This window comes from Oreochromis niloticus, linkage group LG8 (assembly GCF_001858045.2).
Source record: "Oreochromis niloticus isolate F11D_XX linkage group LG8, O_niloticus_UMD_NMBU, whole genome shotgun sequence".
Classification (NCBI taxonomy): Eukaryota; Metazoa; Chordata; class Actinopteri; order Cichliformes; family Cichlidae; genus Oreochromis; species Oreochromis niloticus.
The window spans coordinates 29,876,828-29,889,916 of NC_031973.2; the positions used below are offsets into that span (position 1 = coordinate 29,876,828).

The following is a 13,089-nucleotide window of genomic DNA, read 5'->3' on the forward strand; positions in this document are numbered from 1 at the left end:
AAACCAGAATAATGACATCTCTTCTGTCTGACACAGAAAAAAAAGTTAAAGTCATGCATTACCAAATGTGAAGCATGCTTCACATTTACATTAGACACTACACTAGACAGAATTGCTACCAATGCTTAGTATGTATGTTCCCCTGTATTTACTGTGACAAGAAAATAGCTTTAAAATGTATGGGGGTTTTTATTTTTATTTTACCCTGTTCTGGGGGGTTAAATTTACAAATTAAGTCACCTCACTAACCACAAGTAGTAACTAGCCACAAGTAAGTAAGTAGCCAAACACTGAACTCAAATTAAAGTACTGTACAACTTCAAACTCCTATCTTTAAATCATTCTTTAAATGTATTATGTGCAAATATATCAAAAAATCTACAATCCTGTTTTTAGAAAAAAGGTTATTTGCAAATCTTTGAAAAACTATGCATAGCATATCACCTTCATGTATAAATATTTGTGCATGTTTGTATAATATTAATAATATTAACATTTTTTTCTCATTTGAAATAAATTTTTCATTCCAAATTTAATGCCAGCAGAAAACTTTTAAAAGAAGGGTAGAACAGGCTCACATTTACTACTGTTGCTTACTTTTTTGTTTCATTATTAAAATAATGTTTCATAATGTTTGTTTGTTTTCACTATATTAGTACCCACATGGTGCTTTTACTGTAAAGTCATGGTTGCCTGAAATAAGAAATACTTTTCCTTAAAAAGGCATTGTCTTAACACCAACAAATGTTTAAAAAAAACCCAAAAAAAACAATACAGTGCAGAAAAACTGAACCCAAACCATTTCCCCAACAAAACAGCACAAGCATGGGATTCCTCACTACAGGGTCCAAGGATTCAAGTTTTTCTTTTATGTTGTCACTTTGGTGCAGATGTTTGTGGATACTTCAAAAATGCCACAGCATTAAGAAAAAGATAAACAGATTTATGCACCCTTGCTTACTCCTCTGCTCCCCACTTCTTAGATGGGATGGTGCGTCCCCTCCATTTTGAGGAGTACCTGTTTGACTTTCTGGTGGAGGACAACTCAAGCTCCTTGTTCCTGAGAAGAGTGATGTGGAGAATACCACTTTCTTTCATCAATGACCTTTATGTGGATTTCCACTACCAACAGGTAACATAATGACTTGAATGTAGCTTGAATAATCTTATTCTAATCTAACCATTACTGCTTGTGTGTGTTTGTGTGTAGCTTCTTGCAGACTACCTGAACGGGCAACTGATGCTTCCTCCTGTCACAGGAGGGTCATCAACAATCCAGCAGATAGCAATGCTGTCAGCCCTGCAGCATCTGGCTCTGGGCCTGCAGGACCAGCCCTCACTGTGAGTTACACAGTCACAATAATCAGTTTAAGAGTGGACTGTTGTTGCCTCAAAGAGCTCCATCTTGTGTGTGTTTCTGCTTTCTTTAAAAATCTGACTAATTAAGATAATTTTGTTTGGTTAAATTCAAAATATAAAAATACAAATAAAAAGCTGTTCTTCCAACTTTACAGAGGTGTGATATTTGATGATACTTAATTTATGTATTATTATTTTTTTATTTTTTAATACAGCCATCTGATAACACATAATTGGGTAAAAAAAATGTGTGTTTTATATTTTATATTCTTCGGTGCAGTGGGTGATTTGAACTATTGCTAATATCTCGAGAAATATCATGCAGTCATCACTTAAAATGGTCAAGAAAGAAGGTGGGGTGCTAAGTTAGCAGTTGAGGCTAGCGAGTTATATTCATAACTTTATCGTGGCAAATTACAGACACAGAAGTAATATACTAGAATTTCACATACCAAAAGTAGATACTTCTTGGATGGGCTGTTCCGCACAGGAGGTATTGTTATTTTCATTTATTTCCTAAAAGATAAAAAGGCACCAAGAACAAATAGCATGGTCAAGACGCCCAATACAGTAACTCAAATTAGAGGAGGTGAGGCGTAGGAAACAGCAATCATCTATAACTCCCTGTGTCAATAGCCCTGTCAATCCAAGCAGCCCCTTCCTTCCTATCTGAATAAATGAGTTATTAAAAGAACAACCTTCATACAGCTGTTATGAACAGGAAAACTGTCCAGAGAGAACACAACAGTTTTTGTAACAGCCAAAAAACATTTTGACTGCAAGAATGCATTTTGATACTATAAGACTGGCATTTCAGTATGAGAGTCTGGGGGCACTGACACACATTTAGAGCCTCAAGTAGACAGTAGAGGAACTGCACTGTTTTGGGTTTCCAATTTCAACCCTGGCCACTTGATTTTGCCAGGGTTGTGCTGGTATCCATCAAAGGGTTTTATCCAGTTTTGATAACTAAATGAGTAGGTTTGTCCTAATTTGTATAGTAAGCACTGAACACAGTGTTCTCGGGCAGTAAAGAGAAACACTTTTGAATAACTTTCTGGCAAATTTTATTCTTTGAAACATGTCACTAACATCATGTATGTAATGTTAGTAAATGTATGTATATACTGACTCGTGCATTTCTCTTTAAGGTCAGAAATAAAGGGGTACCTGCCTCCACAGACTGGGCTCCGTAATAAAGTGGAGGAGATCCTCACTTTCTGTCAGGGTCGGATTGCTGCCATGCAGTCCCTTAGCCCTCAACATGCCAAAGTACAATTCATTGGTAGGTAGTATCTCTTCTCTAGCTCATCTTTTCTCTTCCTCCTCTGTTGATAATATTTGTCTAAATTCTGTATTTTTCAGAGATTCTGAGTTCTCTTCCCCTGTTTGGATCCAACACTTTCCAGGCTGAGAAGGTGAGCCAGCGTGGTTGTCCTTCTCCGTGTGTGGTCTGCATCAACCAGGAAGGATTGCTGTTCCTCCACTCTAAAACACAGGTGCTGGTCTTTTAAAGAGTGTCTCTTGCCTTCTGTTCTTCTTTTCTGAACCTGATAATTTTTTTCATAGAGTTTAGTGTTTTTTCATTAAATAACTCCAAGATCCAGTCTGAAGCATAATTTGTCCTGTGTCAGGCCACAAATCTCTCTGCTAATGCTAAGCAAAAAGTGTATGATATATCATATAAGCTGTTTGGTTGTTGTCTCTATTTGATGCAGGAGATAGTGTTTCGGATTCCTCTGACTGATGTTCAGTTCATGCGCACCATTCACCCCCAATAAAAAAGGCAAGGTGCCAGCCGTGGACATCGACTATGGCAATCCAGCTGCTCCCAAAAAAATCACCATTCATCTCAAACAGGTAATTACTTCTTGATCTGTTTTTATTTCACTGTGTTTGTTCTGTATTTTTCTGGAACAAACAAGCATTTTCCTCGTTTGGCATCTTGGTGTGTTCCACAGTCGGATTAAGAGGATAAAAATGTTCTGGTTTTTTTTATACTATTTGTTTTCCATAATTTGGCATTTCCAATTAATCTTTTATTCAGTCACTTGTTTTAACATTTGACCAAAGCATCCCTTAATACATTTTAAAAAAAAACATCCATTTACTTTCTCCAGTGTTATAAATCCTCGCATTTAAAGACTTGTTCAATAAATGATTACTCACATGTCAAAATGCTTGTCAATGATTTTGTGCAGTGGGTTAACTTCTAATTTGGTGTCAGTGACACACATCACTGAGCTCTCTGGAACTTCAAAATATTATCAAAATATTTTTTGCATTCAAGTCTAATTTAATTTTTAAATATCTGTTTCAGGCTAAACAGTTGTGCCACACCCTTGCTCTAATAATGGAAGAGCTGATTCGACCGGTAATCTCCAGTTCCATTTCAAAGTAGATTCAGTAGATACAGATGAAAAGACAGGTTTTGTTCTTTTTTATTGTTATTGTTGTTTTATTATTGCTATTGTTGAAACAAACTGAATAGAAACATGCAGAAATGATCCTGATATGTGTCCTGTGTCATATGAATGCAAACCTGCAACACATAACACTCATTAAGGAGCATACTAAGTTAGAGACAATAAAGTATCAGAATAAATTTAAGCCTTAAATTTGATCATAATCTGAACTATAAACTGTTGTTGGAATGCAAAGTTGATTAATTATTGGAATGAATGCTGATGTCATTTAAGTAAATTAGCATCATTAAAGATTTACTTTACCTGCTTAATAAATCGTATGTGCGTTTTTTTTAATCTTCTTTCACTAGTAGACTTCCATAAATGAAGTATAATGATCACAGATGCAATCTGAAAGCTGTAATTCTGATCAAATTTACAACTCTGCAGTTAATCAAAGCAATAAATATTTTACTTTATGACAATTCACAAATTAGTACTCCATGACTGCACACCTACTGAGCTTTACTTAAGTATACATCAAGACAAGCTTTCTCAGTTATTCTTATTTCAATGTGATACGCATTTAGGAAGACATAATGTGGCTGGGCTCTGCCTTAGAGATGGGGTGAGGAGCTTGGTCATTCAGGAGGGACTTTGAGCAGAGGAGCTGCTCCTCCACATCAAAAGGAGCCAGATGAGGTGATCCAGGCATCTCCAAGTCAGACCAAGACCAACCCCAATTCCAGAAAAAAGTGAAATATAAATAAAAACAGAATATTTTTTTTGCAAATCTTATAAACCCATAATTCACAATAGAAAACAGAAAACATATCAAATGTTTAACATTTTACTACTGCATAAAAAATATTCATTGAATTTAGATTTTTTTTTTAAAAATTTGATAATTTCAGTAACATTCACAAATAATATATCTAACACTCTTAAGAGCTTGAAAAAAGAGGGCTGCTGGACTTCAAGTTTCTGAAGACATTTTACTTGTCATCCAAGAGCCTTCTTCAATCTATAACTATCAGGGACCAAGCAGCCAAGAACATACAGGTACAGGTTTAATCTTCAAGAAATGGGTTTTATTATACTGCAAAAAAAGACAAAGTTACTACAAAAACTGAAAATGACAGAAACCGTCGAATAGCTCATCTCTCTTGGGAACATCTTGTGGCTAACGAAAGCCACTGGGTGTCATTCATCTGGTGGTCCCTGTAGAAAAACAGCCCCCAGACCCCTATCCGAAGCATCAGTTTGAAAATTAAAACAAAATTTGGGCTATACAAGTCTGTACTCTTATTCAGTGACTGGAGCGTTGCCTCTGTCTCCTCCGTCCACCGAATCTGGTTAGGACACCTAGAGCCTATTAGACTGGTGAGGGGGAGACTCCCTGGCAGAGAGGGATAAATAGGGATACGTCGGTGGTAGAACACTGCCATGCCAAGAAAGGATGTAAGTTTTCTTTTCTGTGGCAAAGGGCAGGACTCAATAGCACCAATTTTGCTTACTTGTGGTTTTATCACCCCATTTCCTATGACAAATCCCAGATATTCAGTTTCAGCCTCAACAAAGACATATTTTGATGGATTAACAGTTAGCACAGCTGCTTGGAGATGCCCTCGTACCTTTGCTAGATGTTTGAGGAGTCCATCCCAGGTATAGCTATAAGTCATAATATCATCAAGATACGCTGCAGTGAACTCTGACAAAACACACAGTACCTGATCCATCAGCCTCTGAAATGTTGCAGGGGCTCTACGTAATCCAAAAGGCAGGACAGTGAATTGGAATAGCCTTCATGTTGTCCGGAAGGTGGTCACCTCCCCTGAGTGAGTGGTACCTGTGTTAGGTATAATAGTGAATAATAGCTTATGAATTCAGACATGCAGACAGTGTCCCTTCACCTTGAAACCTCTACACTTTCTGTCTAAACACAGATGATAAGGTGGGTCATTGGGCCTACTTGAGACAAAACAATACCCGGAGTCTCAGTCAGGGTTATTAGGTGAAAGATGAGAGAATAGGGAAAAACATTTAGTACTCATGTAGCAGACTTCCCTTTTTAGGTGCTGTTATGCTGCTAGTCTAGGCGTGTAGAGACGCACATAAGATTCTGAGGAGAGAGAAGCAAGTACCCGCCCTGGTTCCCAAGCCAAACAACGAACCCAGTTATGAGTAAAAAAAAAAGGTGATTTTATTAAGTAACAAGAAGCACAGCTCCAGGGTGAACCCAGCCCAAAATAATAAACAAAACCAACTAAGCCCCGCCAGAGAAAACTAACTAAACCTTAAGAAAGAAACAAAACAAACAAATGACAATAACTATCCCTCACTTCCTGGCCCAAAAAAAGGAGAAAACAGTTCAAAACAAAAAGGCGCTCACCCCTTCGGCTTCAGCCTATGCACACATAAGCACTGGACTCATATACTCACATTTGGCGGCTCTCAAGGAGCTCACTTACACATATACAAAATTACACAAAGAATTTGGAAGCCAGGGCCAGGTCTGAGTCTGCTGTCAAATCGGTTCACTCTCGCTCGCTTCTCTCTCTCTCTCTCCCAGCAGCTGTCAGAGCGGCTTTTTGAACCCAGTCACATGATCCATGGTCCAATCAGCAGCCTACTGCTCTTTATTAGAGGAAGGACCTGCAGAGATTCTTAAAACACAGTAAAGAAACACAACACAGCAGCTAACACAGATTTCCTATGGCCACGGGCCGTAACAGGTGATGCGCCCCTGGATTGGACAAGGCTGAGTGCTGAGAGGCTGGGACCAGCTTGGGGCACCAATGAAGGAAGAATTAAGTGTAAATTATGATTTTTCCCCATCAGTCTTAACCAAACAGATAGACGCACATTCTCATATAAAACTTTGTATACTGTTAAGTTGAGGTAGTCTTTTGGGAAGATGGACCGCAACAAACTGTTCTACAGCCTGTGGTTTTCTGAACAAAAGAGATCCATGTGCATGATAATTTTTTTTTATCATTTGATGCTTTACTAAATAATAATTGAAGGAAGAAGTATTGTACTGGTGATTTCTCAAGGTAGATAAAGGAACACGTTATCACCTGCCAATAGCCCTTGCAGAGATCTAGAGTTGTGAGCCATCAGGCTTTCCACGGCGCTCAATCATATCATTAATTCTAGGTGTCGGGTATGAATGTTGCCACCTTATACCTGCTAGCTCCAAGTTTCTACTGGATCTGAAAAGGTCCTTGCCATTTAGCTAGCAGTTTGCTATCGTTACTTGGAAGGAGTACAAGTACCTTTTGTCCAAGGTTAAATGACCTCTCCCGGCCTGACCAATCATATCACACCTTCTGATGCTGGTAGGCATCCACCATATGAGCTTGGAGCTAGCTCAGTCATCTTCTTCAAGTCACTCTTTCATCATAAGAAATAAAATTAGTAGCCCCTGCCGCTCTCTGGTCACCCTCCCACCCTCTCTTTTAGTAAAGAGAGAGAGCCCCTTAATTCATGACCACATAACAGTTTTCATTTAACAATTTGCGTAACATTTGCTTCAGGGTCTGACTGAAGGGCTTAGTCAGGCAATCTGTTTGAGGGTGGTATGGAGTGGTTTTTAGGCTTTTGATACCAGCAAGCTGGTAGACCTGCATTAAAAAAGTTGACATAAAATTAGTTCGACAGTCTATCAGGATCTCTTGAATCCCAACCTTGACAAAAACTGCACCAGACAAAAAGCCACAGATTTTGCTTTTATACACTTCAGAGGAAAGACTTCAAGGGACTTGAAATATAATCTGCAAGCAAAGCAGGCAACCATTATAGGACCACCATATAACAGTTGCCTGCTTTGCTTTTCTCAACAGGTCTGACAATGTCCGTTCCCAACCATTCAAATGGGGTGCTAATAATTGGTAAAGGCTCTGGAGGGGATTATTGATGTGATCTGCACACAGGCCTGGCCAGTGGAAATGCATCCTAATGTGTGTGCAATGGTTTTATGCTTCCCCAAATGACCCAAAGTGCCCCAAATTTAGTACCACATCCCTGACTCTTCTAGGAACCCTGCCGGTGATAAAGAATACTGTCTTTCAGGAAGAAATCCACATTGCTGTTGACATCTGGTTTATTTCTTGCTCCTGCTTCTTGGCTTATTGTAAAAAAAAAAAAAAAAAGGCACCAATACTAGATCATCATGTTGCATTTCAGTGATATTACCAGGGTTTTTAAAATCCAAAGGCATTTCAGGCTAAAAGACAAAAGGTGGTTTCAAAAATTTCTTTCACCTTTTTTGCCTGCGGGACTTCTGCAACTTCCTGGGTGATGTTTCTAATTTTGCTTTATAGAAAGGTAGGTCAATGTTACATTCCCCTAAAAGGTCCAGGGGATGAGAGAAAGTAACAAAAGGTGTCCGGTTAAAAAAAAAGGAGACAGGGAGGCAAAATGGTTAAATGGTTTTATTAATGTTCCTATTACCAGCTAAACTAAAAGAGACGGACAAGCCGCTATCACCTTTTGAAGAGAACAAAACCCAGGTGTTGGTCAATAAACTGAAAAGTAAGTTAAAAAAACACACGAATACAAACACTTTCACAATGCTAGCTAGGGACTGACGGAGTTTCCCACAACAAGCCAGCGTCGAGTGAAGCTCAGAACAGAACAAAACTCCTTCCAAACCCGCGACGTGAAATGCAGACCCCGATCGGACACAATGTTTTGACTGATTGTGTCCGATACATGATCAGTCAACAGCTTTGCTGTCTCCTAGGCGGTGGGAAACTTGGGCAGAGCAATGAAATGGGTAGCTTTAAAACAAAAAGGATCCACAATAGTGAGTATGGTGGTATTACATGAGGATGGTGGTAGTCTAGTTATGAAATTCAGGGCAATGTGCGACCAGGGTCTCCTGGGGATAGGCAGGGGCCTGAGAAACCCAACTGGTGGAGAGTTGGATGCCTTATACTGCGCACAGGTAGGACAAGCAGAAACAAAATCCTGGACATCTTGAGCTAGAGATGGTCACCAGAACAAGCGTTACATGAATGTTATTGTGTGTTTCTTACTAAGGTGGCAGGAAAACTTAGCAGAGTTGTCTCATTGAATCCCCTTGCTGCGCACTGCGGTGGGTATGTATAGTCGGTTAGGAGGGCCCGTTCCAGGGTCGGGTTCCTCCCGCTGAACGTTTCTGATTATACACTCGATCTCCCATCTGAGGGCCACGATGATGCAGGCTGCAGGCAGGATCGTCTCATCATATTCGGAGGCCTCGTCCAGTGAGGAAAATTGCAGAGAGAGCGCATCCAGCTTCACATTACGAGAGTCGGGTCTGTACGTGATGGTTAGATTGAACCGAGTAAAGAACAGGGGCCACCTGGCTTGACGGGAGTTGAGGCACTTCGCCATTTTCAGGTACAGAAGTTTTTATGGTCCGTCCAGATGAAGAGTGGCTGCTCCTCCGTTCTAGACAGTGCCTCTATTCCTCCAAGGTGAGCTTTATTGCCAGCAATTCCCAATGTCCCACACTCTAAAAACTAGAACTGACATTTACTTAAAATTTTTGAGGCAACACTTTTACACTTAAAAATATTGAGTAGGTTGGAAACCAGTCAAATCTGTTCAATATACTTGATCAATTGAATAACTAAAGCTTAAACATATTAAGTTGAAATGAATAATTGTAGTTGTTACACAAACATGAAAAAATTGAGTAAATAACACTGACATGCTTGGTCAATGTAACTGAAATATAGATGGTCAGTTAATCCAAAATGTTGTTCCATGTACTTAATATTGTAAACTGAACGTAATCAAAATTGTACTTAATATTAAATATGGTAAAGGGCCTGTATTTGTATAGGACCCCAAAGCGCTTTACACTACATTCAGTCATCCACCCATTCACACACTGGTGATGGCAAGCTACATTGTAGCCACAGCCGTCCGGGCCCTCTGACCACCACCAGTAGGCAACGGGTGAAGTGTCTTGCTCAAGGACACAACGATCGAGACTGTCGGAGCCGGGGCTCAAACCGGCAACTTTCCGATTCCAAGACGAGCTGCCAACTCTTGAGCCACGATCGCCCCTAACATTCGAATCTGAATGTTATTGTATTTCACTGGTAGTCTAAGTCTAAAAAAACCAAACAAACTAATATGTAGTTGTGTGTTTCATAATATATGTATGAAAAATGACCACATGTTAACATTTTTCCAAATGAAAACTTTATTTTTATAAACATGGCAATAACTCGAAATAAACAAGCACTAAAAAGACAAGAGCCTTTTCCCTTTTAGCTCAAAGCCTTACAAACTTGAGGGATAAATAGCAAACCAGGAGAGCAAACACAAAAGCTCAGAGTATTTAAAAGACAAAATGAACAAAACAATGAAAAAGGCTCATGGTACTCAATTACTCTACGTTATCGTGTTTTACTTACACTTTTCAGTTGTAGTTGCTGACAATAAATAATATTGATTTGGATAATTAATGATTTTAGTACAAGATACTGATGAGTATAGATACCTATTTCTCAAATATTTTGATTCAATTTTAAACAAAAATATTAAGTACATGCAAAGAAGGTATTCTGTGAACCACATACTGAATTTTTTGTCTGAGATAAATATAAATAAATACCTTAATTTAACACAAACACATAAGTTAACATTTTAGACATTTATTTCAATTTATCAAACTCAAATAATTACTAAAAGGATATTCATAGATTTTATCAGGCTCATCTAACTTATATTTATAGTGATATTTAGTAAGCCTCTGAATTACTTTTTAGAGTGCACGTCGTAGTTCCCGCTCAGCCTGTGAGAGACGACAAGAGAAATATGCACATGGGTGAAGCTTACCCCCGGAGTGCTGGGATAACACCGCTCTGAATCCGACACATCCACTTCCACTTCTAAGATGAATGGCCGAGAGAAGTCTGGTTGCACCAAGATGGGCGCGGAGGCAAACTTCTGTTTGACTTGGGAGAATGCTTGCTGTGCCACCTGGTGAACATGCCTCTCGTGTTCAGCTATGGACATTTTGAAAAATCAAAATATTGTCAAGGTACACAAAAACACAGTGGTTAATAAAATCTCTCAAGAAGTCATTCACCAAGGACAATTGATAGGCATTCCTTAAATCCACTTTTGTGAAAATGGTGGCCCCCTGTAACAGTTCAAAAGCGGAAGATAGCAGTGGCAGGAGATACTTGTTCTTTAGGGTTATTTTGTTCAGCCCCCTGAAAGTAAATACATAGATGGAGGGACTTGTCCTTTTTCTCCACAAAGAAGAACCCTGCTTGAACTTGGAAGAATGGATTATTCCAGCTGTCAGACAATCAGTGATGTAGGGTTCCATGGCTTACAAAGACTGTACAGGCGACTGGTGAGGTGGTGCCCCCAAGAGCAGATCAATTCCACAGTCATATGGTCTCTGCAGAGGAAGTGAGAGAGCCAAGTCCTTGCTAAACACTTCAGCTAGGTCATGGTAAACTGTAGGAACAGAGGACAAATCAAAAATTACATGACTGCCTGAAAGGTAGAACTGAATGGCCTTAGTGCGATGGGTGATTTGTGTGAGCTTAGTGCTGTTTTACGGCAGAAACCTGTAGAGGTTCAGTAAAAAGTGTCAATGGGAGTTTTAATTTCCTATCGAGTGTTTCATCAATGAAATTATGCTCCGTCCCTGAATCAATGAGAGCATTACACTGGTGGGTATGGGTGCTGAGTATGAGTTTTGCAGTATGAGTTTGTGCCCACCAGCAATTCAATTCAATTCAATTCAATTTTATTTATATAGCGCCAAATCACAACAAAAGTCGCCTCAAGGCGCTTTATATTGTACAATAGATTGCACAATAATAAATACAGAGAAAAACCCAACAATCATATGACCCCCTATGAGCAAGCACTTTGGCGACAGTGGAAAGGAAAAACTCCCTTTTAACAGGAAGAAACCTCCGGCAGAACCAGGCTCAGGGAGGGGCGGGGCCATCTGCTGCGACCGGTTGGGGTGAAAGAAGGAAAACAGGATGAAAGACATGCTGTGGAAGAGAGACAGAGATTAATAACAGATATGATTCGATGCAGAGAGGTCTATTAACACATAGTGAGTGAGAAAGGTGACTGGAAAGGAAAAACTCAATGCATCATGGGAATCCCCGGCAGCCTACGTCTATTGCAGCATAACTAAGGGAGGATTCAGGGTCACCTGGTCCAGCCCTAACTATATGCTTTAGCAAAAAGGAAAGTTTTAAGCCTAATCTTGAAAGTAGAGATAGTGTCTGTCTCCCGAATCCAAACTGGAAGCTGGTTCCACAGAAGAGGGGCCTGAAAACTGAAGGCTCTGCCTCCCATTCTACTTTTAAACACTCTAGGGACAGCAAGTAGACCTGCAGAGCGAGAGCGAAGTGCTCTAATAGGGTGATATGGTATTACAAGGTCATTAAGATAAGATGGGGCCTGATTATTTAAGACCTTGTATGTGAGGAGCAGGATTTTGAATTCAATTCTGGATTTAACAGGAAGCCAATGAAGGGAAGCCAATACAGGAGAAATATGCTCTCTCTTTCTAGTCCCTGTCAGTACTCTTGCTGCAGCATTTTGGATTAGCTGAAGGCTTTTCAGCAAGTTTTTAGGACATCCTGATAATAATGAAATGCAGTAGTCCAGCCTGGAAGTAATAAATGCATGAACTAGTTTTTCAGCGTCACTAAGCGACAGGATATTTCTAATTTTAGAGATGTTGCGCAAATGGAAGAAAGCAGCCTTACATATTTGTTTAATATGTGCGCTGAAGGACATGTCCTGGTCAAAAATGACTCCAAGGTTCCTCACAGCATTACTGGAGGCCAAGGTAATTCCATCCAGAGTAAGAATCTGGTTAGATACCGTAGTTCTAAGATTTTCAGGGCCGAGTACAATAACCTCAGTTTTATCTGAATTTAGAAGCAGAAAGTTAGCGGCCATCCAGGTCTTTATGTCTTTAAGACATTCCTGCAGTTTAACTAATTGGTGTGTGTTACCTGGCTTCATGGATAGATAGAGCTGCGTGTCATCTGCATAGCAGTGAAAATTTATGCTATGTCTTCTGATGATACTGCCTAGGGGAAGCATGTATAATGTAAACAGAATTGGTCCTAGCACCGAACCCTGTGGAACACCATAACTGACCTTAGTGTGTGAAGAGGACTCTCCATTTACATGAACAAATTGGAGTCTATTAGATAGATATGATATAAACCACTGCAGCACAGTACCTGTAACACCTACAGCATGTTCTAATCGCTCTAATAGGATATTATGATCAACAGTATCAAACGCACCACTAAGGTCTAGCAGGACA

General features: G+C 39.6%; 2 protein-coding genes across 8 annotated transcripts in view; both read left to right on the forward strand.

The window, feature by feature from the left end:
• The window catches only part of myo15b (myosin XVB), a 37,325-nt gene extending 33,229 nt beyond the window's left edge, over window positions 1-4,096 (forward strand). For all 5 annotated transcript variants that reach the window (XM_019362122.1, XM_019362121.1, XM_019362120.1 and 2 more), the window contains 6 exons: window positions 984-1,132; window positions 1,211-1,341; window positions 2,511-2,644; window positions 2,725-2,858; window positions 3,078-3,219; window positions 3,680-4,096. In XM_019362122.1, the coding sequence (XP_019217667.1) occupies window positions 984-1,132; window positions 1,211-1,341; window positions 2,511-2,644; window positions 2,725-2,858; window positions 3,078-3,140 (611 nt within the window). In that variant the 3' untranslated portion in view covers window positions 3,141-3,219; window positions 3,680-4,096. The remainder of the gene's footprint in view (window positions 1-983; window positions 1,133-1,210; window positions 1,342-2,510; window positions 2,645-2,724; window positions 2,859-3,077; window positions 3,220-3,679) is intronic.
• Window positions 1-13,089, forward strand: part of LOC100707149 (carbonic anhydrase-related protein 10) — a 1,009,504-nt gene that overhangs the window by 497,640 nt on the left and 498,775 nt on the right. The window lies entirely within an intron of this gene.